The sequence below is a fragment of the Nycticebus coucang genome, chromosome 6 (genome assembly GCF_027406575.1).
Source record: "Nycticebus coucang isolate mNycCou1 chromosome 6, mNycCou1.pri, whole genome shotgun sequence".
In the NCBI taxonomy this organism is placed as follows: Eukaryota; Metazoa; Chordata; class Mammalia; order Primates; family Lorisidae; genus Nycticebus; species Nycticebus coucang.
In genome coordinates, this window is record NC_069785.1 from 103,728,235 (window position 1) to 103,753,534 (window position 25,300).

Consider the following 25,300-nt stretch of genomic DNA (forward strand, 5'->3'; position numbering starts at 1 on the left):
GTACTTTCCCTTTTAATAAAAAAGAGTCACTTCCCTTGCATGGTGCATCCTGAAATTCTCTTCCTGATGATAACCTGTAACTTGGAAAAACCGCTGCTCAGAGCCTACTAACAATGGGTGGGACAGTTGGACAAAACATCCTCCTGAGGCCATCAGCTAAAAGCCTGCAGTATCAGCTGACCAGAACAAGGCCTCTGTGCAGTACAGACAGATGGCCCAGAGGCCACTCACTCAAGCCAGGCACTTTACCTGGAAAAGGCCCCCATGATCCCAGCAGGCTGTGCTGTTTTCTAGACCAGGAAGGATGAGAAACAGCAAATTGTGGGTCAATCAGGTCAGTATAAAAGTAGGCTCATAGAAAGAAATGCAAGGTGAAAGGATTATACCCCCGCTTTATCCCCCACTAATTAGGGAACAGGACAATGAATCCTGAAAGGGCATGAAGAGAACAGAAAAACAAACAGCAGCCACAGCAGTGCTGAGAGGCTTGTACTTCAAAAAAGCTTTTCCCTGAGGACAGTTGTGAATTGAGAGTTCTAAATTTGTAATGAGCATTTTGCATTAGCAGGGAGAGAGACAAGCATGTCCTATGCCTTTTACTTAAACAGATAAAAAATTCTGTAGGGGCCAGACTGGGGCGCTCACCTGTAGTCCCAGCTACCAGGGAGGCTGAGGCAAGAGGGTTGCTTAACCTGGGACTCAAGGTTACAGTGAGCTATGATGACACCACTGCACTCTAGTCTGAGCGGCCAAGCAAGACCCTCAAAAAAAAAAAAAAAAAAAGGCCAGATGCAGTGGCTCACACCTGTAATCTTTGCCCTCGGGGAGGCCAAGGTGGGTATATGCTTCAGCTCAGGAGTTTGAGACCAGCCTGAGTAAGAGTGAGACCCCTGTCTCTACTAAAATAGCCAGTTGTTGTAGAGGTCGCCTGTAGTCCTAGCTACTTGGGAGGCTGAGGCAAGAGGATCACTTAAGAGCAGGAGTTTGAGGTTGCTATGAGCACTCTACCCAGGGCAACAAAGTGAGACTCTGTTTCAAAAAAAAAGATTTCTGTCCTATTCATAATATACAAATCTTTTCCAATTCTGAAGGTTGTCTATTTGCTTTGGTTGTTGTTTCCGTAGCTGCACAGAAGCTTCTACAGAGAACTCAAATTAATCAACAAAAAAGACCCAACAATCCCATTATACCACTGGGCAAGAGACATGAACAGAACCTTCTCTGAGGAAGACAGATGAATGGCTAACACACACATGAAAAGATGCTCATTGTCCCTGATCATCAGAGACATGCAAATCAAAACTACTCTGAGATATCACCTAACCCTGGTGAGAATGGCCCACATCACAAAGTCTCGAAGCTGCAGATGCTGGTGTGGATGTGGAGAGAAGGGAACACTTTTACACTGCTGTGGGACTGCAAACTAATATAATCTTTTTGGAAGAAAGTATGGAGAATCCTCAGAGAACTCAAACTAGACCTCCCATTTGATCCTGCAATCCCATTACTAGGTATCTATCCAAAAGAAAAAAAATCCTTTTATCATAAGGACATTTACACTAGACTGTTTATCATGCAGCTCAATTTACAATCGCCAAAATGTGGAAACAGCCTAAATGCCTACCAACCCAGGAATGGATCAACAAGCTGTGGTATATGTATACCATGGAATACTATTCAGCCATTAAAAAAGATGGAGATTTTACATCTTTTGTATTAACCTAAATGGGGATGGAATACATTCTTCCTAGTAAAGCATCATAGAATTGGAGAAGCAAGAGTCCAATGTACTCAATTCTAAGACGAAGGCAGCAGACGAGCTAATACAAGGGGGAGTAGGAGAACAAGGGAGTGGGAAGAGGGGAAAGGGAGGGCGATGGGAGTCACAGTGTGTGGCACACCTCTTGGGGGCAGGACACAATTATAAGAGGGACTTTAACAAATGCAATGAGTGTAACCTAATTCTTTGTACCCTCAATGAATCCCAAACAATAAAAAAAATTAAAATAAATTTCTATGGGATGTGGGATGTGAAATGATATAAACGAAATCAAAAGACAAACATCAGGGTGACAAGTACCACAGTAGAACCTCCCTAGCTGACCCTATACTGACCGCCTCCCTACAGTGACTCCCTCCCTAGTGACCAACTCCCTAGTGACCACCTCCTTAAGTTGACATAATCTCCATAGACTGGACATGCACGTATCAGTACAGCAGGCCTAGTTCCTTATGGTGACCACCTCCATATGTTGACCAGTATGTAATAGTCCCTTGGATGTCACCTCACAGAGGTTCTACTGTATTGGTAACACATATAGCAATTAAGGTAATATTCATAATGTTATAAACACGTCCTATAAACACCTCCTTTATAACATAATGTTATAAACACCTCTTATTTCCACACACTGGTGGAAATAAGAACCACCAGTATAAAAATGGGCATGTGCCATAAATAAGCAACTCACAAGGAAATGCAAATAATGAATATTTCTGGAAAAAATGTTCAACATTGACAATGAAGAAAGTCCAATTTAAAATGTCACCCCTCCCCTAAACTATCAGAATGGCAAAACTTACAGAAGAATAAAAACACTCAAGAGTTAGTAGGAGGAAGGGGAAACTATACATTCCTTTGTGCTCTGGAGGGTAATTTGATGGCAGCTATTAAAACATAAACTATCCCTGTAACAAGTCTGAGACTACCCTTCAGAAATACCAGCTCTGGTGGATAAATATTTGCATGCAAGGATGTCTGCTGCAGCCTCCTTTGCAAGAGCCCCAAACTGAAGACAACCTTAATGTCCCCAGCTGGAGAAGGTTGGTGGGACATTGTGCAGCTATTTAAAAGAATGGCAACAAATAGAACTATATGTACTAACTTGGAAATGTATTTATGACATTCATGAGAAGTTTAAAAGAAAAATGAATGGGTAATAAAATACAGAAAATAAGCCCCATCTAAAAAAATTTTTGTATAGACAAAAATGTAGAATGAAAAGCATTGGAACGTTGCCATTTATGTGATCCCTAGGGGTAGCGACAGGAAAAGAGGGGAGACTTTTTAGTCTACAACCTTTCAAAAATTAAAAAAGTGGGTTTTTGAGTGAATTCTACTTTATTTTGCAAGGTATTCTCCCAAATTTCATTTATGAACAAAGACTGCTTTTATAATCATAAAAACAATGACAGAAAATAAAAGAAGATGTGCACATGATGTTTGGTGCTTAGAGAGGCAGGTGTTACAGACCTGGGAAATTTTCTCTTGTTGCACCTCATTCCCCAGCAATGCCAGAAACAGGACTGTGGTGTGCCGACGTTCAGACTCCAAAACCCTGGCCCTCAGTCATCAAATTGAAAGATAATGTGCCTGCCTGATGATGTCAGAAGTTTAATTCTAAAATATTTGGCAGAGATGCAACATTTCTTTCCAAATTACTGCCATTAAATCACGCAAATTAACAAGCATCTTCCTTTGCCTACAAGAGACAATGCAAATGAGTGTAGACAATAGAAGTTCATAGCCAATAATCGGGCCCCTCTTCTTGGCGCTCAGTGGTCTTCCTGTGGTAAATCCGCCTCAAACGTCCTCTCCCACAGCGCTCCCCTCTTCTGTCTGCCTCTCCCTGTGGCTCATAGGCTGTAAGCAGATTATGTGATGATTTTTTTTTGATTATCTATGGTATTGGCTACCACAAAAATTATGCAAGGACCTTTTTGTGTTTTTTTTGCTCATCAGCTTTGGTTAGTGTTTGTGTATTTAATGTATGGCCCAAGAAAACTCTTCGTCTTCTGACATGGCACAAAGAAGCCGAAAGGTTGGACACCCCTGAACCTCGTCTCCACAGTCATTTTGCCAACGTACAGCTTTGACCATATTTTAGTCCTTTTTAAAACAACAGTACAAAACAAAGGTCCTCACTGGTCAGCAATTTCAGCACTACTCTAGCAAATGAATTCTCCAAAAAAGCACATCTCAGGGTCTGTTTGTGTGATCAGCTTATCCAAATAAGAATCTTGACAGTGAGGAGGAGATATATGATGTGAAATGTAAATATTTTGGTTTTTTTTTGGCAGTTTTGGCCAGGGCTGGGCTTGAACCTGCTACCCCTGATATATGGGGCTGGCACCCTACTCCTTGAGCCACAAGTGCTGCCCAAAATGTAAATATTTTGATAGAGGAATAAAATAACTTTCTGCTACAGGATGGCCGAGTGTTTCCCCCCCCATCTCTCCCCTCACAACACACTGACCACGTATGGGGGCCTTTTAGAAAGGACCTGTGGCCTACACACAGGGAGTGAAGTAGACATTTTTATCCTTTGGAGAGAATATTTCAGAGCACACAGGCTGAGGTCACCTCTTGATATAAAGAGGCTCAAGTCTTTATATTTGAAGTGGTGGCGACAGTTTTCTCTCTGGATGTAAGGGACACTGGCTTCACCTATGGAGTCCTCCTGACTAGTACAATAAGTGACAAAACTACTTCTGGGGAAGGATCCTTTAAAGGGAAAGTGGTCATTGTCCCTGGCACCAATGTCTATAGAAGACAAGTCTAAGGGGGACAGTGTGGCTTGGTGGTTATGGAAGGCTCAGCTGGGGTGAGCAGAGGTGAGCAGAGGTGTCCTGACTTCGGAATCCCAATTCTACATTTTACTGACTGCAAAACCTTTGGTTTCTCAAAGCTTCAGGACATGGGAGTAAGAGTTCTTATCTGTGAAATGGGCATAATCGTAGTTCCTATTCTATGGTGCTGCTGCAGGCGTTAGATGTGAAAATAAACATTAAGCATTTGGCACAGTGCTGGCACGGTGGGACTCGGCAGGCCCAGTTCTTGTTCTCACTGTGATGTTGACACTGCTGTCCGTGGCCTAGTCAGGACCAGTAGAGTCACCCCATGGCTAGGCTGGTGTCTCATGTGGCTTAGCTCTGCACAGCTGCAGGCCTCCTGTGCAGGGTCTGGGCACAGTCAAGGTCAAGAAGTGCTGTGGAGCTGAGGGATGTCAGGGTTGGCAAGAGATTCAGAACCTTCCAGAGTTTTAGCCTCTCCCTCTGCCAGGGTGGAGGGGCTGGCCTGAGGCAGTAGCCAAGGTTCTCTCTGGTTCTGACATTCTACAGGCCTAAACTCAAGGTAAGCTCCTGACAGTCTGCTGCAGGCCAGTCAGCCAGCCATGGACGAGACCTGGTTCCTATTCTCCCTGGGTTCTCCAGCTCATTACAGTGCCATCTGGTTAGCACAGAAGACCACTGCATAACAGAGAAGAGAACACTCTGCCTTGAGGAAGGGCCGCAGCCAGGGCCGGGAGCCAGGGCCGAGGGAAGCCATGTCAGGAGGGAGAGCTTCTTGGCAGGAGCTGTAACATTTATCAAAGTGTTTTTTAATATGAACAGGATAATTCCAGCTATTTTAACAGATTTCAGTGATTCTCTAATCAGTTTCGCAAGCTCATTGTGCCCTACATTAAATTAGCTTCTCCTTGGATACATTCTTCCCTCATGCCAGGTCTAAATAAATCCTGAGTAATATAAACAACACACAAATGAAGTGTAACCGGAAACTGTTGTTTGGGGTGAAACCCTGCAATGGTCACAAATGCCTGCTCATTTCCTACCAAGGATTGCATTAACCCTGTGCAAACACTCAGGGAGGTTGGACAGTTTTTCAGTTTTCACGTTCAGGGGGAGGATGTGCTGGGACTTACATCGTCACATGTGAATTAAGATGTAATTTTGCATTCTGAAAAGCAGAGGAGGAGAAAACAACCACCTTCTGCTATGAGTAACTGAGGGCACTTGTTCATGGCACATTTCCAAAGTATTCTCTGAGGAATATTAGTAAGTTTTAGACCACAAACAAAAAAAAAAACCTTCTTTGGACAAATACATTTGGGAAACATAGTTTAAGCAAAGACATAAGGTTTTCATCACTGTTGGAATCTCTGAGAATTTAACGCGCAACTTTGGAGTATGATTACCTTGGAGAATAACACAGAATGCAAAGTTTCCCAAATATGTTGACCACATAATCTGTTTTTCACGGTGTAAATATGTTGACTACATAATCTGTTTTTCACAGTGTATCTTTGGGGACTTTGATTTTCAAGGATATTTTAGGAAATGCTGATTATGGGTACTCTGCATTTCACCTGCTGGTGACCCTAAAGAAACGGATCCCCCACTTTGCCAGGCAAAGCTTTGAAATACAACTGGTGCTTCTGGCTTAACGTAGCAAATTGAGACTACCTGAGTTACTTGCTACCCTCCCAAATTGCGATGGATATGATCAGAGTCTGAAACAGGGAGAAGTACACAGCAGCTCTGGAAATGGGAAGGCTAGCAGCTGGGAGAAAAGTTTGAGATGTATGGTTCAGGCCAGAAGGGACTGAGGGAAGGGCTGACTGAGCTCTAATTCCCTGTGTATGAAGGCAAAGACCCCCTGAGGGTCGTGTGGAGGACGCCAGCAGGACCAACCCACAAGCTTAGCGCCCCTGCAGCTCCTGGCTCAAGAGCAGCACAGAACAGGATAGGTTGTGGGGGACAGCAAATCCCACCCCCACTCTCCCCAGAAGCAGCAGAGGGGCAGGACCCCAGCACTTCCTGTTGGGGGGACTTTGCCATCTCCCTACTTACAGATACATGAACCTTTGTTTAACTGGTAGTAACACTGTAGCAAAGCTGAATATTCCTTTTCTGCCCTCATTGGGGCCTGGAGGATCTTTCTAGAACCCAGGTAGTCACTAATGGGACCATTCTCAACTCTCAAAAATAGACAACCCACAGAGTGACTTCCCTAAGTTGAGCCACGTAGAAAAAAATAATCACAAACACATGAAATCGGAGATACTGACTTAAAGATTCACAGTAAATGCTCCCACTAAAAAATAAGACCTATATAAAAAGGGGAGAGGAAAAACCAATCTACATTCAATATTCAATGTGACTTTAGGGGACATAATATTTATGAAAAAGGCACAACCCTCACTGAGCAGGGACCAAGTTAGCAGAAAAGCACACATGCCAAATTTTCAAAAATATTAAATGGCAATCATGAATAAAAGACGTGGATTGAGATATTATCTAAGCTGGAAGAAAAGGATAAAAAAGTATTAATACGATGAGGGAAAATCTAAGTGATAGAAAAAGCAGATCCAGAAAATCAACACGGAACTTCTAGGAGTGAACAGAGCAGCAGCAACTCTGAAAAATCACTGAGATCCCCCCATGGTGAAAAAGACTTGAGTCTGCTCATGCAGCCCCAGCACGATTACCATGAAGGAAAACAAGCCTGCACTAGACATACTTGAGTGAAAATCTTGAATTCCAAGGACAAGGAGAAAACAGCTGCAAGTATTGTGGCCGAAAGAAAAGAGCAACAGGATACCTAGGAAAGAAAAACAAAAGCTGGTCTCAGCCTTCTCTATGAAGTGTCTAAAGCAGGTGGGGCGGGGCCTCCAGAGCAGGTGGGAGGACCCCGTGGCCCAGGAAGAATGCCTCAAACCTGCAAGGAACCACAAAGTGTAGCATCCTCTCAGCCTTCTCGAAAGGAATTATTTAAAAAGTCAGCCTGAAGTAGAGAAATGGAATAAAATAATGAAATAATGGAGTGAATATGGTGTGGATGACATGAGCAATGAAACCAGAGAGCTGAGGGTCTGACTACTTTCAGGGAACAGAGTCATGGAATCTCCATCACATTCAAACCCATTTCTTGAGAGACAGATGTACTGGATAGATATCAATTAATTGATTGACAGATAGAGATAGCTACCGACAGATAGATGTAAAATAAAAATTATCAAATACCTAAAACCTAAATTCTGGATGTACAGCCCCAGATGGTTTCTCTATTCTCTGGCCAGAGTAGGGGATGCAGTTAAGAGCAATGCTTAAGCATTCAGACTCTGGACTCACACTCCCTGGGGCTGGATCTCAGCTTCCCCACCCACCAGCCGGGGCCCTTGCCACCCCTGCCTGAGGCCTGCCCTGCCCCAGTCATCCTACATCTCCAGCTTTCAGACTCTACACCCCTCCCAGCTGCACAGCCACTGCCCTATTTCAGCCTCACAACTTCTCCCTGAGTTATGGCATAAGCACAGTCCTCTCTGGACCCTTTGCTCTCAGACTATTCTTGCCCTCCTCCCATGTCAATCCAACTTCCAGAAGGATCTTTAAAAACCTGCGGTGACTCTACTTAGAACGAAGGGAAGAGTCCAAACTCTCAGGCTCAGCACACAAGACCCCATCCCCTGGCAGCCATGGCCTCCACCAGCTACAGTGAATTCTACCTGGCTCCCACACAGTCTCTCTCTCCCACCCAGAGAAGCAGAGCATGATGGCGAAGGCATCACAGAAGCCTGGCCATGCATGCCAGCCCTACTACATATGAGCTGTGTGAACTGGGCTAACTGCTTTGTTATCCGAGTCCTCGGGCGGCTCAGCTATAAAAGGGAGATGATCATGGTGACTGTGCCTCATTAGGGCTGTGAAAGTTAAATGGCACAAATCACATAAAGGATGTTTTCAGAGCCTGGCACATAATGAGCGCTTGCAAATGAAAACTGTAATGATCAGGGAATCTCCTTTGCCCTATCCATACGATTTCCCATGTCTGTGCTGCACCTTTTCAACTAGTCGATTCCTACTTCCTTCCATTTAGGTTTCAGCCCAGAAGTTACTCTCTCTCTGCCTGCTAGACTTTCAGCAGCCACACTGCAGCAGAGAAGCCTGCCTTGGTACTCCCAGCCAGTGGCCTCTCCCTCCTAGGCACGTGCTTCCCCTAAGCGTGCCTCTGTTGGGATCCTTGACCCAACAATAGCCTGCAGGCCCACCCACCTCCTCTACTGTATCATGAGCTCCTTAAGGGCAGGAACCATGTCAGATGCACCTTAGGATCTGCAGGGTCTAGCAAGGTGCATGGCCTGTGGCAGGAGCTCAGAAAGCATTCATGGACAGGAACAGAAGAGTGACTTTGCCCTGCCTGAGAAGGGGGAGCCTGGAAGACTCTGCCAAGCAGCACTCTTTATCTTGAAAGCTCAGGTCATGGCTTTGATGTCTGGGCAAGGTCCTAAGGAGACTGAAACCTGAGGTACTCATGCCACATGGGCAGGGCAGGATGGCTGGGGTCTGGAAGAGCAGGGGTCCAGCCATTGCCTTGTAAGTTGGTGGCCTCAATACCAACAGGCGGCTTTTGGAGATTTCCAAGTGAAGGAAAAACAAACAGTGTTCAACAAGTAAACTGCATGAAGTGCATGGCTTTTGTAAATGTGGTCATGGCAAGGCTGAGCTGTCTGGTGAAGTGACAGCACTGGCTTGACCATGGTGGATTCTGGCCAAAACCCCCAAATAACCTCAGGCCTCTGGCATTCTGTGGCCAATGCTGACTGAAAATCTGGCAGCAAGTGGAGAAAGCATCATTTCAACAGTGAGAAATCACACAAGGGAGATGCCAAACCAGCCCCTTCCTGACCCAGATGGTCCTGGTGGGTGGTCACATGCTCTGGGTCAAGTGCCCCTTCCCCTGGGTCAGACCTCAGCTCTCCTATGCAGACACACTACCCATTAACCAGACCTTTTCCAGGGATTGTTATGTGATACACCAAGTAGATCAGCAGATGATGGTTACCAGAAAAGAAGGCCTCTGATTTAGGAAAGACTTCTGGCCGAAAGATGCGTGGAGACCTGGTCCTCATAAGACCATGACACGTAAGGTTTGGGGGCAATCACAGTTCACATCTTCAGACTTTCGTCTGGACTCTTGACTACCCTCCTCTGCTCTCCATGGCAACCTTTCATGGGCAGTTCCTGACAGACTGAACTACTAATGTATTAGACAAGGGAAGGGATCATTTTTGGAACTCTCCCTTTTCTTTTAGCCAGACCCCAAACATTTTAGATGAAACCCATTTAGTATAAAATGTTGTTGAGTCTAATTAGGAAAGCTATTGTAAACAGCAAGGATTTCTGGACTACAATGAAATACACTGCATCATTTATGTTTAACTGGAGTCAGCAGGCACCAGGAGTGCTCACCTAACCTTCTCAGGCAGAAAGCACGTGTGTTGCAAGTGGGTTGCCCAGGAATCTGTTTGTAAAGCTCTTATTTGCTCCACAAAATCTACCTCAGCTGCTCACTTTTAAAGATAAGGTATTTTTAGCAACTCTAGAGTTCTGGAATCTTCATACTTCCTAACCAAGTCACTGTTTATAATTAAAAAGCTTGAGCTCATGAACAAGCAGGGCAGCATTCCACATGAGCATTTACAAGAAATCATTTGATCATTCAGGGAGCCACTGCTCCAATGCTCCAATTCCATGACCTTATAACAGGGAAGAGTGCCATGACCTCATTTTGGCCAGCTCATCTAGGCCAGATGATCATTTCTACCATCTTAAAAGATTTCTGGAAAGAAGATTCTATAGACTATTTTGGCAAGAAATTCTTTTATGTGCCCATCCTTTTAGGTCAATTATTATCATTAGTTTGTCTAGGCAAGCGCCTTTTCTTTCTTACTTTTTGTGCACTCATCCATCCATCCATCCATCCAGTCTTCATGAAATATTTTACATACTATCTGTCAAATCTGAGCTACGCATTGGGGGAGAAGATGAACCAAGATGGCCCTTGTTCTGGAGAGATCTAAAAAGTGAGTAGAAAATAGTGTGACGTGTGCTAAGAGTATGGTTATCAATCAAGAAACAGTATCAATGTCCACAGAACAAGAGATGATTTTGTTTTCTAGAACCTCTATCGTCACAGAAACATAACCTCCTAAACACAAGAGAAACAAATAAACAAGAAGACACAGCTTTTAACTTCAGTACAAACTGTTCAATCCAATGGTCTGGAATGCCTCTATAGAAAATTCAGATTGATTCCTGAGAAATGACATTTTCTCTGATTATTAAAGCCAGGTAAAAATTTGGAAAATGCAGTAACGAATACAAAAGAAAAAGGTATCCATTGATCTACCATCTAGAAACAACAGCGATTCATATTCTAGGTGTAAGTTTTCAAGGCATAGATACACTTGATTCATTTGTAATTTAAAAATAAAACTGAGGTCATTAGGTCAATGTTTTATAGCCTGCTATTCTTTTTTTTTTTCTTGAGCCAAAGTCTCACTCTGTCACACTGGGTAGAGTGCCATGGGGTCATAGCTCACAGCAACCTCAAACTCCTGCTCTCAAGGGATCCTCTTGCCTCAGCTTCCCAAGTAGCTGAGACTACAAGCACCTGCCACAGTGCCAGTTTAGTTTTTCTATTTTTAGTAGAGACAGGGTCTTACTCTTGCTCAGTCTCAAATTCCTGAACTCAAGCAATCCACCCGCCCCGGCCTCCTAAAGTGCCAGGACTATAGATGTGAGTCACCAAACCTGTAATTCTTTTTAATACTTCTCAGCACTTTTCTTTGTTCTTAAATATCCATTGAAAGCATCCCTGTATAATGGTTATCCAGTATTTTATCACAGAGACATCCCATGCTATTTTTAACCAATTCTTTATCATTGAAATTTAGATTAATTTGAAGTTCTCACAATTATAAATAATGCTTGGACATACATATACATATATCTGATTGATTCCTTAGAATAAATTCCTAGAAGTGTTATTCCTATATCTTAAGGAATGTACATTTTAAGGCATTTACTACATACTGCCAAGTTATTCTATAAAATGTGTGCACTAATTTATATTCTCACCAATAGTACATAAAAGTCAAAGTGTCCATTTTTTGAACTTTCTCAACATTGTTTACTTTGTCTTTTCTATTTCTTTGCCATTTGATAGGTAAGAGGCAATGATACCCAACTGTTTTAATTTGTAGTTCTGATTAACAGTGAGGCTGAATTTTTCCCATATGCTTAGTGTTTCCATATATACATGTTTTTAACACCTTGTTCATGTCCTTTGCCAATTTCTTTCTATTGAGTTAAAATCTGTCTTCTGGTAATTTTCCCCTTTTGGTCAAAATTGTGCCTTCTGGGACTATCCTAAGTGAGATTAATTCCTCCTTCTTATGACACCCCCTCAAATACTTGGAGACAGAAATCATGTCTCACATTGTCCAAGATAAACACCCCTGGCTCCTTCAACCATTTCTCACGTGGCAAAGATTCAAGGTGCATGACTGAAGACTTACTGCTTAACAAGTCCTACTGCCCTATCACATAACAGAACACTAACACTCACTGTCACAGAACTACATGCAACTTCAGCAAAGCCTGTCCCAACACAGTCACCTCCCTGAGCCTCAGCCTCCTTTCTTCCTCCTTCACCTGCAAGGATGGTTCTTGCTTCAATCGTGGCATTTCTCATATGATATCACATGCCTGGAGCTCAAATAAAGTGGTAAGAAAGGGATTGCTTTGGGGCCAGATGCAAGAAGAGGAATTCTCCTGGTATAAAGAGAATAATTAATTATTTCAAATGAAGAAAGCATCAAGAAGAATGACATGGTCACCTGGGAACGGGGTCCTCAAAGGCACAATTCGGCAGTCCCGATCCAGCACTATCACAGGACCCTGAGTACAGTCTCTTGCAGTCACTTGGGCACATGCTGGTCTCCCCACCCATCTGTGTACCCCTAAAGGACAGGCCTGTGTGTCCTGTACCCCTGACAGCTTGCTCAAGAACTGCCACCACATACCCTCAGTGAACTGAGCCCCTGGGGGGAATCTCCCTCCCAGCAATCTATGTCCCTTTGTTCTCATTTTCCTCTCCTCAAACAATCTCTAACACAAATCTGGTTTCTCAAATACTTCAAAACCTGACAGGTTTCCGGACATCGGACCTGATCCTCCATGGCACTGGCAAGGACCCCACTGGCACTGCTGAAAGGTAACTGGTGAAATCCTGGGCTCTGAGAACTCTCAGAGTTCTGCCTGGGTCTGAGCAGTTCCAGAGTACTGGAGACACTGTTTCTGGATGTACAAAGCTGAGGTCTGGGCTCTGAACACTGTGACGGCATCACTGCCCTATGAGCTCCTGCCGGTGAGTCCAGCTGGAGGCCTTTGGAAAACGATATCCTGACAATTTTGTGCATCACGGTCTAAGCAGAAAACGTTTTCTTAATCGTCATCTATCACGGATGGTATTTTGGTCACAAAATACCAAGCTTTTAGGGCACCTTTTCTTGTGCTGTGTTACAGCTGCCTATAGTGTTCAACACAGTACCGTGCTCTCCAGGGGTGTGGCCTGGCAACAACAGGTGACCCTATACTAGGCGTGCACTAGGCTACACCTCCTGGATTTGTCATGCTCACACAGGGACAAAAATCTCCAAACAACACATTTCTCAGAAGGTACGCCTGTTGCTAAGTGATGCATGACTACAGGGGCACAGACTTTGGAACAGGCCGACTGCGCCCACATCTGGATCCACCATGTGTAAACTTGCTGTATGAGTTCAGGCAGGTTGTGTCTCTGTGCGTTAGTATGCTTACTAATCATGTGAAAATAATAATAATAATACTAATTCTAGTAGGATGTTATAATAATTAAATGAGTTAATGTCTGTCAAATATTTATGATTATGTCTGGCACGCAGCAAGTCTTCAGCGTTTATTATTATTATCAGGTACATTTAAGAACTGCATTAATGTGCTTACTATGCTTGTGAATATAGAAAACTCATTTAAAAAAAATTTAAACAGTATCTAGAAATTGTTTTGCTTCCAAATCACCTATATTGTGGATGGAAGTTCTTGCAAGCAGGGTCAGAGCCTATTAGAAGATGGCGAGGCTTCACTCTCTACTGACGGAGCACGGTGACATTAAATGTCTCAGCGAAGGAACACACAGCAGGGACATGAGCTGGTCTGAGATGGGGCTTGGCTGACTCTCCCAAAGCAGATTCTATTTCTCATTACCATGACCTAATTCGAGCATACCCCTGAACATACAGTATCAAATTAGTTCAAGCTAATTTATCTTACAATTCATCATTTTTTTCACTTGCTTTCCAATTCCCAAAATTCTGTGAAATATTTTTTTACTCCAAGCATTAAGATGATATTGGTATTTCCTCCAGTGTATTTTCCATATTCTTTGTGTCTCTCATTATTCAAACATTTTTTTGTTTATACGAACTGCAGTAGCCTATGTGAGAATTTAATAAAAATGTATTTTTCACAGCTTGATTTGTAATAATTATTACTGCTATAGCTGCTTTCTTTGTATTTACTGTACGTAAATTGATTCAAATTTATTTAGTATCATGATTTATTGGTATAGTCACTGAAATATTCTATTAGTATTTGCTTTTATATTATAAAAATATATGGTATAGGCTTTCATTAACTAGTACATTTGTTGGATTTTGTGGCCAGAATATTTTGTGTGCCGTAATTTTTTATAATAAGATTTTTAATTTGTAATGCTTTAAACACAAAATTCAGAGACCAATATAGCAAACATCTTGTATCCAAACATTGATTTCTCTCCCAACCTTCACTGAAATACTATTGATATATAATTAATTAATAATTAATGTATACAATCTGCTGAGTTTGGGCATATGTACACACTCACAGTACCATCCCTACAATCAAGGTAATAAACATATCAATGACCTCCAAAAGTTTTTCCTTTTGTGCCTTTGCTGGTGGTAGGTGTTTTCCATTTTTGTGTTTTGTTTTTTTTGGTGGTGAGAACACTTAACGTGATCTACGCTCTTTTTTTTTGAGACAGAGTCTCACTTTGTCACCCTCTGTAGAGTGCTGTAGCATCACAGTTCACAGGAACCTCCAACTCTTGGGCTTAAGTGATTCTCTTGCCTCAGTCTTAAAGTTACAGGTTCACAGTAACTTGTTGTCAACTATAGGTACTATGCTGTCCTACTGATCTATGTAACTTACCCATCTTGTATAACCATAACTCCTTAAGTATAGGGATTTAAAACATGCTAACATTCTGTTACATTTACTTCACGTTATTTTTATCTTAAAGAAATTTAAAATGCCCAATGTAATTGGAGGGCCTCCTGGTTCCATTCTACTCCCTTTCTCCCCAGAGGTAAAAAGAGGCTTGCAGCTTTAATAGCCGTCTGTATGCTGATGACTTTGCCTAATGTGCTATTTGATTACTCATCTTGTTTATGGCCTATTTTCATGTTCAGAGTATTGGATTGTGTCTATTTTATGTGCTTCTGTATTTACAGCATGTGGAACAGTGATTAGCACTTATATTATAGGTGGTCAGTAAATATGTGCCAAATCAGTGAATAAATCCATATTCTCGAACTTTACTGTATGGATCCTTAAACAGTATTTTCTAAAATAGACACAAATGGGCCCCCATACTTTCATGGGCTTTACCTCCGGGAGCGCCACCAGGTACTCACAGTGAAAAACCAAAAACAATCTCTTCACTCTCTTCACTGGTGGAGTTGGGACAAAAATAAACATTTTGAAATAAATCCAGCACGTTGAAGGTCTCAGCCCCCGGACATAGGTCCAGGGAAAGATAGATTTAATCACAACATAACAGACAATTCCCCTCCCGCTCTCCTATCACCATACCAAGAGGGCTGCTGTATAACAACAGTGATTACAGCTAAAGAGCCACAAGGCATACACTCTATTTAAGGAGCAGCTCTTGGGAAACCCAAAGGTAGCAGGGGAGAAAATCAAGAATATGAGGGGGATTTATAGCCTCTGACACCTATAGCTACAATAAACTTTAAACAGAGCCCAACTCCTAGCAAGATTAATATAAGACCTCACACTAAAGGCCCATTTACCTCTTTTCCTATTACCTGATATGTCATGTCTGCATTTCAGCAAAGAACTACAAACCATACTAACAGGCAAGACAAAACACACTCTCAAGAGACAAAGTAAGCATGAGAACGCAGATGTGAAACTGATTTTGAAATGGTTAGAGAATTTAAAATAATTGTGATTAATAAGTTAAACACCATAAACAAAGATGGAGACTTTGCATCTTTTTTATTTACTTGGATGAATTTGGAGAACATTCTACTAAGTAAAGTATCTCAAGAATAGAAAAACAAGCAACCCACCTATTCATCACTAAGCTGAAATTAGTAGATCAACAGCTACAGAGAAAAACACAATTAAATTCAAGAAGTCGGGAGGAGGGAGAAAGGGTGTGGTAAGTTCCCACCTGACAGGTACAATGCAGGGGTATAAGGCACAATTTCCTGGGTGAAGGACTCAACCACAACTTGGACTTTATCTTACAAACACAAACAATGTAACCTAATCATATGTACCTTCACATTAATCTGAAATTAAAATGAAAGATTCTAGAAAAATAGTAAGCTAAAAGCTTTAATGAGAAAAGATGATATGTAAGAACAAGTGGATAACGCAAGCAGAAAAATGGAAATTCTAAGAAAGAACTAAAAGGAACTACTAGAAATAAAAAATATGATAGAAATGAAGAATGCCTTTAATAGACTCATCAGTAAACTAAACCCAGTAAAGGAAGGTGTCAGTGACCGTAAAGATACATTAATTTGAAACTTCTCAAATTGAAATGCAAAGAGAAAAGAACAATTAAAAAAAAATAATAAAAGCAGAACAGAACAAGCAAAAACTTTGGAACCGTTTCAAAACATATATGTATAATTGGAATACCAAAAGAAGAAAAAAGAGAAAAAAAATGTTTGAAGAAATATATCCAAGAATTTTCCAAAATTAATGACAAACACCAAAGTACAGGTCCAGGAAGCTTACAGAACACCAAGCAGTATAAATAAATTTCAAAAAAATCTCTACATTTAGGCACATAATATTTAAACAGCAGGAAACCAAACATAAAGAGAAAAATCTTAAAAGAAGCCAGAAAAAATAAGTCCACACTTCCCATGGAAGAGTAAGAAATATGTGGACTTCTCATCAAAAACAATGCAAACAAGAAGAGAGTGAGGTAAAATACTCAAAATGTTAAACAAAAGTAACCGACAACCTGGAATTTGATATTAAGTGAAATTATCCTTCAAATGGCAAAGAGATACAAAGACTTTCCGCAAAAAAACAAACAAACAAACAAAAACAAAGAATTTATTGCTAATAAAGCTGTCCTGCAAAAAATACTAAGTAAGTTTCTCAGGAAGAACATGATAGAGGTCAGAAACTCAGAAAAAGAGGGTGGTGCCTGTGGCTCAAAGGGGTAGGGCGCTGGCCCCATGTGGCAGAGGTGGCAGGTTCAAACCCAGCCCTGGCCAAAAAAAAACAAACAAAAAAAAAATGCAAAAAAAGAAAGCAAGAATAACATTAGAAAAGGAAAAAATAAAAGTAAAATAAAATCTTTTATTTTTTTTTGCAGTTTTTGGCCCGGGGCCATTTTTGAACCCACCACCTCTAGTATGTGCAGCTGACGCCCTACTCCTTTGAGCCACAGGCGCCCGCCACCCAAATAAAATCTTTTATTTTTATTATCCTTAATTGATCTAATAGATACCTGTTTGTTCTTAGTATTAACAGTAATAATGTACTGGCTGATGGCAGCATATGGGTAGGTGAGGTGGTAAGACTGTAAGGTGCCTGCAGATTTGAACACAAATTTATATTAGTTGTAAAGGCAAATTGCAAATCTAGGGAAAACAACAAAAATATTTCAAAAGAAATATAATTGATACTATGTATGCTAAGAGATAAAGTAAAATAAAATTATATAAAATGCTTGATGAAACCAGAAATGACAAAAAAAAAGAGGGGACAAAGAAACAAAGAATAAATGCAACAACTAGAAAACATGATAGCCATTAATCAAACTATATGTGCATGGTCTAAATATACTAACTGAAAGATGGTTAAAGTGGATTGAAAAGTGATACCAGCTATATGTTGTCTGCAAGAAGCCCATTGTAAATATTAATATAAAGAAACAGTTATAAGTAAAAGGTTAAAGTGTAACATGTTAACAATAGAAGAAAGCTTAGAAAAGTGATATTAATTTCAGACAAGGCAGAATTCACAGTAAGAAAAATTATTAGAGATAAAGAGGGTCAATCCTCTAAGATGACTTAACAGCATTTAACATGTATGCAACAAAAAACAGAACATCAAAATACATGAGGCAAAAACTAATAGAACTACAAAGAGATATGGGCAAATGAATTATTATAATTAGAGACTTTAACATTCATCTTTCAGTAATTGATACATCAAGCAGGGAAAAAATCAATATGGATATAGTTGCCCTTAACAGGCACTATCAGTCAACTTGATCTAATTGACATTCAAAGAATACTTCATCCAACAATAGCAAAATACATATTGTTCTCAAGCTGACATGGAAGATTTACTGATATACTACATCTGGCCCATGAAGTACACTGTATATACCCTGTTACCACAAAATTCACCATCTTAAAGTGTACAATTCAGTGGTTTTTAGTATAGTTATGTAATTGCGCAGCTATGACCACCACCTAATTTTAGAATATTTTTGTCACATCACAAAGAAACATCAGCAGGCAGTCATTCTCCCCTTCCCTCCCTGCAGTACCTAGAAACCACAAATCTCGCTTCTGTTTTGATGGATTTGCCAATTCTGGACATTTCACATAAATAAAATCATATAACATGTGGCCTTCTGTGTCTGGATTCTTTCACTTAGCATGGTATTTTCAATGGTCATCCATACTATAGCATGTGTCAATACTTCATTTACTTTATTTCATTATGTGAATATACATATTTCATTTGTCCATTTCTTGCTGGTTGGACATTTGAGTTGAGTCCAGTTTTTGGCTATTATGAATAAGGCTGCTATGAATATTCATGTACAAATTTTTTTGTGTATATATAGATATGTTTCCAATTCTCTTGGATATGTATAGGAGTGAAAACTGCTGAATCATATGGTAACTTTGTGGAACAGCCAGACTGTTTTCCCAAGAGGCTATATGTATACTATTCCACATTTGGACTAGTCACATATGAGAGTTCCAAGTGCTCTGGGTCCTCAACAACACTTGTTATTATCCGTCTTTTATTTTAACCATCCTAGTCAGTGTAAGAGGTACTCATTGTGATTTTGATTTGTATTGCTCTATCGACTCAGATATGACTATCATTTCAAATTGCCACTCACACTTTGCAGAGTGCTTTGGGTAACAACCTAGAAATGAGTTGCTACAGCTTCAATCACCTTCACAGAAGTGGCTCTTTTTAGAAACCTTTGCTTCAAGTAGCAGGAGTTTTTCCAATTACAAAGATCATTTTGTTCTAATGACAAAAGAAAATAAGAATATTTTCCTGCCTCTTCTCATAAGAACACATTTCTAACAGGACACCACAGCTGGGTGTGAGTAGCACTGAGCTGCCTTGGAGTGCGCATGCAGATCTGCTCACCTGCCGGAGGCCAGGCCTTGATGTAGCCTGTGCAGTGAACTACAGCATACTGGGCTTCTCCCTCTTTCACAGGGCCAAGACCATTCCTAAAGAAAGAACATTTGTGAAACTGTTTTTAATCACATGAGGGTGAGGCATGGATGTTGATGACTCCTTTGGCATCTAAGTTACTATATGCCCTTGTTTGCCTTTGTGGTTTTGAATCCCGGCTGCCGCCTTCCTGTTTTCCTATCTCCCACATGGTATGAAAGTCCAAAATAAATTCCACCCACCTCTCTATTCTCATCTCAGCCACTGCCACCCTGATGTGCGGGTCTCTTGGTCCTCCTTACACTCAGCATTCTCTTCAAGCTGGGCTACTTAGGTTAGGGTATTTAAGCCACCTACCAGTGTAGTCCCCGAATATCATCAGAAAGGGCTACTGACCTGAACCTTTTCCTCATGGTGGTTATTCTGCTTAGAGGAAGGTGGTCCAAAGGAGCATTTCCACACCTAAGAGTTGATACACGTATTAGAGTGAATGAAGACACAAGCAAGTTGATAAAACATAGTGTGGTAGTCAAGTAGATGGGCCCCAACTGACACTTGCATGTTTACCCAGGTGGGACCGATAGCCAGTTTCCCTCCAAATTGCAGAAGTAGGCTTGTATGACTTTGAATTTTTGAGTATGACCCACCCACTCTGAAATACACACCAGAATCATTTCAGGGACCAGCCCAGAAGCCGGAGACCTGAAATTAGGAGAAACTAGGCTATGCTGAGTCTTAAAGATGATTTGAGTGGAACTGGGTGGCTTTCAGGAAACAAGTAGGTGATGACAGTGACAGAGTCGCCAACTCAAAACAGATGTTGCCAGCTGATGAACAGTAGCATCTCCTCAGGCCTTAGCATCACAGCTGTGGGAACACTCCCTGCTTCTCTCACACTGTTCTTGCCCTGGAAATGACTAGACAGCTGGAGGATGCCAGTGGGGCAGGGGACAAGGGATGAGTGGTCTAGAATCAGGTCTTTCTGTGGGCTCCTCTCTGGGGGCTAGGGGCATGAGGCATCCCTCTGCACACGGGGAAGACTCTCAGTGACCTCTCAGTATCTCAGGTCATGGCCAGGCCTGGACTGCTGCTTGGAGCATATGCCCATTCTTTTGGTGGTGTGTTTCCAGACCCAACTACATTACAAGGAACATCTTGGATGTCTTAATTTTCAATACAGCCAAGATAAGAGTCCAATTATGCTTAGAGACCTTGAACAGCTGCCAGCATCAGCGTGGTTTCCACACCAGGATCAACCCATGACACTGCTGCCCAGGGATGCTAGCATGGCCCTCTGCCTTTTCTGTCAGACTGTGCCCAGTGTTCTGCTGAAGCCAAGCCACTTTATTTGGATGAGAAGGTTATGCTCTCAGGTAAATCCAAGTAATGTGGGCCTGGTGCTTCAAAAAGCAACCAGAAGCATGTGCCCTAGAAGGACCCCAGTGCAGGGGGAGGACGGCCTAAATTTGGCTGCAGAAGCCTCGATAATGGCATCACAGGCCACTAGTAAAGATAGTATACCTCAACATTGCCAATCAGCTTATTTATGGGAGAATTGCTGAGAGGCTGTGATTAAGAATTTATATTTCTGGTGCTCTACCAAATGCCCACCAAGCTGGGAGGTATTTACTGTGCCCACCAAATCTCTTCAGGATGGACCCTGCAGGGACCGCCTGTATCAACTGGTAGCATTTTATCCCTGGGCGGACACTGCTCTGTAAGGGAGCAAAACACCACCATGACAACCTCCTCAGTCTATCCTCTTCTTTCTCTGCAAGTTTACTCTCCACAATTCTTAAAAAATGTTACTCAGAACATGTAACTCTGCCCATCCTGCTGCCCAGCTTTCCCCTGCCACTGAGCAGGGTGGGGACAGGCAGTCTGGGGACTCAGTCCAAAGTCACATGCAGCCATGCACATCTTCTGCCATGGCAGCACTGTCCTGTGACCAGAGGCAGCGGGTGGAGGGGATTTTGTCCATGCCTTCTGGAAGAATTCCAGATGCTCAGTGTGGAGAGGAGCTGTCCTCAAAGAAAGAACAGCTACCCTCAACCCCCAAAAGGCCCTTTCTTCTAACAGGAAGTAAAAGGCATCAGGACACAGGCGTTCACTCCACACAGGCAGCCATGGTGAGCTGAAGGGGACTAACCAGACTGCAGGTTAAATTTTGTTTAAAAAGTACAGTTGCTTTAAAAGATTATTTTGAATTAGGAAAAACATTAACTCATTTTAAAACTTCTACTGTCTGGAACTTTAAGGTACCTGACAGAGGCCTGAGCAGCAAGTCACATTTCCCACAGCAGATGCTGAGATAGGAGCTCCGGGAGCTCCGGGGTCTCGGCCTGGTGGCTGTCCCTCTGCGGTCCTCATGTTCAGAACTCAGTAGTAGTTTCTGGCACCTGGTGGCTGTCCCTCTGAGGTCCTCACGTTCAGGATTCAGTAGTAGTTTCTGGCACCTGGTGGCTGTCCCGCTGTGGTCCTCACGTTCAGGACTCCGTAGTAGTTTCTGGCACCTGGCGGCTGTCCCTCTGCGGTCCTCATGTTCAGGACTCAGTAGTAGTTTCTGGCCCCTGGTAGCTGTCCCTCTGCGGTCCTCACGTTCAGGACTCCATAGTAGTTTCTGGCCCCTGGCACCTGTCCCTCTGCGGTCCTCACGTTCAGGACTCCGTAGTAGTTTCTGGCCCCTGGTGGCTGTCCCTCTGAGGTCCTCACGTTCAAGACTCCATAGAAGTTTCTGGCCCCTGGTGGCTGTCCCTCTGCAGTCCTCACGTTCAGGACTCCATAGTAGTTTCTGGCCCCTGGCACCTGTCCCTCTGCGGTCCTCACGTTCAGGACTCCGTAGTAGTTTCTGGCCCCTGGTGGCTGTCCCTCTGAGGTCCTCACGTTCAGGACTCCATAGAAGTTTCTGGCCCCTGGTGGCTGTCCCTCTGAGGTTCTCACGTTCAGGACTCCATAGTAGTTTCTGGCCCCTGGTGGCTGTCCCTCTGAGGTCCTCACGTTCAGAACTCCGTAGTAGTTTCTGGCCCCTGGTGGCTGTCCCTCTGAGGTCCTCACGTTTAGGACTCAGTAGTAGTTTCTGGCCCCTGGTGGCTGTCCCTCTGCAGTCCTCACGTTCAGGACTCCATAGAAGTTTCTGGCCCCTGGTGGCTGTCCCTCTGTGGTCCTCATGTTCAGGACTCCGTAGTAGTTTCTGGCCCCTGGTGGCTGCCCCTCTGAGGTCCTCACGTTCAGGACTCAGTAGTAGTTTCTGGCCCCTGGTGGCTGTCCCTCTGTGGTCCTCACGTTCAGGACTCAGTAGTAGTTTCTGGCCCCTGGTGGCTGTCCCTCTGAGGTCCTCACGTTCAGGACTCAGTAGTAGTTTCTGGCCCCTGGTGGCTGTCCCTCTGAGGTCCTCACGTTCAGGACTCCATAGTAGTTTCTGGCCCCTGGCACCTGTCCCTCTGCGGTCCTCACGTTCAGGACTCCGTAGTAGTTTCTGGCCCCTGGCACCTGTCCCTCTGCGGTCCTCACGTTCAGGACTCCGTAGTAGTTTCTGGCCCCTGGTAGCTGTCCCTCTGAGGTCCTCACGTTCAGAACTCCGTAGTAGTTTCTGGCCCCTGGTGGCTGTCCCTCTGAGGTCCTCACGTTTAGGACTCAGTAGTAGTTTCTGGCCCCTGGTGGCTATCCCTCTGCAGTCCTCACGTTCAGGACTCCATAGAAGTTTCTGGCCCCTGGCACCTGTCCCTCTGCGGTCCTCACGTTCAGGACTCCATAGTAGTTTCTGGCCCCTGGTAGCTGTCCCTCTGAGGTCCTCACGTTCAGAACTCCGTAGTAGTTTCTGGCCCCTGGTGGCTGTCCCTCTGAGGTCCTCACGTTTAGGACTCAGTAGTAGTTTCTGGCCCCTGGTGGCTATCCCTCTGCAGTCCTCACGTTCAGGACTCCATAGAAGTTTCTGGCCCCTGGTGGCTGTCCCTCTGTGGTCCTCACGTTCAGGACTCCGTAGTAGTTTCTGGCCCCTGGTGGCTGTCCCTCTGAGGTCCTCACGTTCAGGACTCCATAGTAGTTTCTGGCCCCTGGCACCTGTCCCTCTGCGGTCCTCACGTTCAGGACTCCGTAGTAGTTTCTGGCCCCTGGTGGCTGCCCCTCTGAGGTCCTCACGTTCAGGACTCAGTAGTAGTTTCTGGCCCCTGGTGGCTGTCCCTCTGAGGTCCTCACGTTCAGGACTCCATAGTAGTTTCTGGCCCCTGGCACCTGTCCCTCTGCAGTCCTCATGTTCAGGACTCCGTAGTAGTTTCTGGCCCCTGGTGGCTGCCCCTCTGAGGTCCTCACGTTCAGGACTCAGTAGTAGTTTCTGGCCCCTGGTGGCTGCCCCTCTGAGGTCCTCACGTTCAGGACTCCGTAGTAGTTTCTGGCCCCTGGTGGCTGTCCCTCTGCGGTCCTCACGTTCAGGACTCCATAGTAGTTTCTGGCAGTTGACTACTCCTGCCTCCTAAAAATACCCTCTACCCTCTTTTGTTCCCTTCGTCCTAGGGGCTCCTTCTCAGGCCTTCCTGCTGGTTCCATCCCAGCTCCCTGAGGCAGGTACATCCTTGGGCTCAGGTCTCTGAGCCTCTGTTCACGTTCCCCTCCCAGGTAAGCTCGCCCTTATCTCAGTGTGAAGGTTTTAGATACTGACCCTACTGATGACTGAGTCTGTATCTCCAGCCCTGGCCCCTCCCTGGGATTCCAGAATTACACCTCCACCTGTCTCCTCCTCATCTCTACCTCGCTGTCAAGCATTTCAAGTCAAATGCTGGGAATTCTCCTTGACCCCAAGCCAGCTCCTCTGGCAACCTTACCGTTTTCGTAAGTGGCAACTGTGTTTCTCCGGTTGGGCAGGCAAAACCCCTAGGCTTCCCCTTGACCACTGCCTGCAGCCTGGCTCTGAGCACACTTTCCCGCAGCCACTATTGCCACATTCCTCACAGGACTGTCACAGCAGCCACCGCACCTCACTCTTCTTCCCCCATGGGTTTGCCTCCACACAACAGTACAGCAACATTTTGTAAAGTGCCACTCAGAACATATAACCCTTTCCAACTGCAGCGACCTCCATTCCCATTCAGAGTGAAAGCTGAAGACTATAAAGCCACATGACCTAACACCTGCCACTGTGCCCTCGTCTCTGACCTCCTTCCCCCACTGTGCCCCCCACTCACTCTGCTTCTGGTCTCAGTCATGCCTCGTCATTCCCTGACCAAACCAACAACAATCCCGCCTCAAGGCCTGTGCACCTGCTGGTGCTCTCTCTGCCCAGACATTCCCCCATCTCATTTGTGTACTTTCTCCAGGCCTCTGCTCAAGTCCCTCCATCAGGAGGCCTTCCGCTATATTAACGACACCTGCTGCTTTCTGCGTCCTCTTGAATCTGTCTTATTTTGCCTCCATAGCACTTTCTGACAGCCCACAGAGTCACCAGGTACTTTTGTTAATCATGTCCCAACCACTGAAGTGAAGTTCAATATGTGCAGAGATTGCTTTACGTTGCCCTGACCCACCCTGCCTTTGAGGTGCGCCCTGCACGGCTGGGCCTCGCCTTACGTTTGCTGAATGATGAACACATGAGCAGCAGAACTTCCTGTCCCTGCCTCACGAGCCCATGGCCCAGACAGCCCCAACTCTCCGTTCTGCCCCTTGTCCCCTGCTGCTGATGCCATCCATCCCTCTGGGTCTACAGGGCTGACGCCAGGAGGATGCTGAGCTGGATTTGAGGATTCAAGATTCCGGGTTTTCTTTCATTGCAGACACAGGTAACCTCCTGATTACTCTATAAGTCACCCTGCATTTCCCCAACAATGCTGCACACACCCAATAGTGCACAGCTCCCTGTTGGAGGGCAGAGTCCCACAGAGGCAGAAGTCAGAGCCTCCACCCTGGGAGCCAAGGCAGCTGAGCTCAGAACATCAAGCAACAATTAGGAATG

General features: G+C 43.9%; 1 protein-coding gene across 7 annotated transcripts in view; it reads right to left on the reverse strand.

Moving 5' to 3' along the window:
- Positions 1–25,300, reverse strand: part of ARNT2 (aryl hydrocarbon receptor nuclear translocator 2) — a 215,536-nt gene that overhangs the window by 71,378 nt on the left and 118,858 nt on the right. For all 7 annotated transcript variants that reach the window (XM_053593527.1, XM_053593533.1, XM_053593530.1 and 4 more), the window contains 2 exons: positions 19,756–19,821; positions 19,330–19,415 (listed from right to left, as the gene is read on the reverse strand). In XM_053593527.1, coding sequence (XP_053449502.1) covers positions 19,330–19,415; positions 19,756–19,821 — 152 coding nt within the window. The remainder of the gene's footprint in view (positions 1–19,329; positions 19,416–19,755; positions 19,822–25,300) is intronic.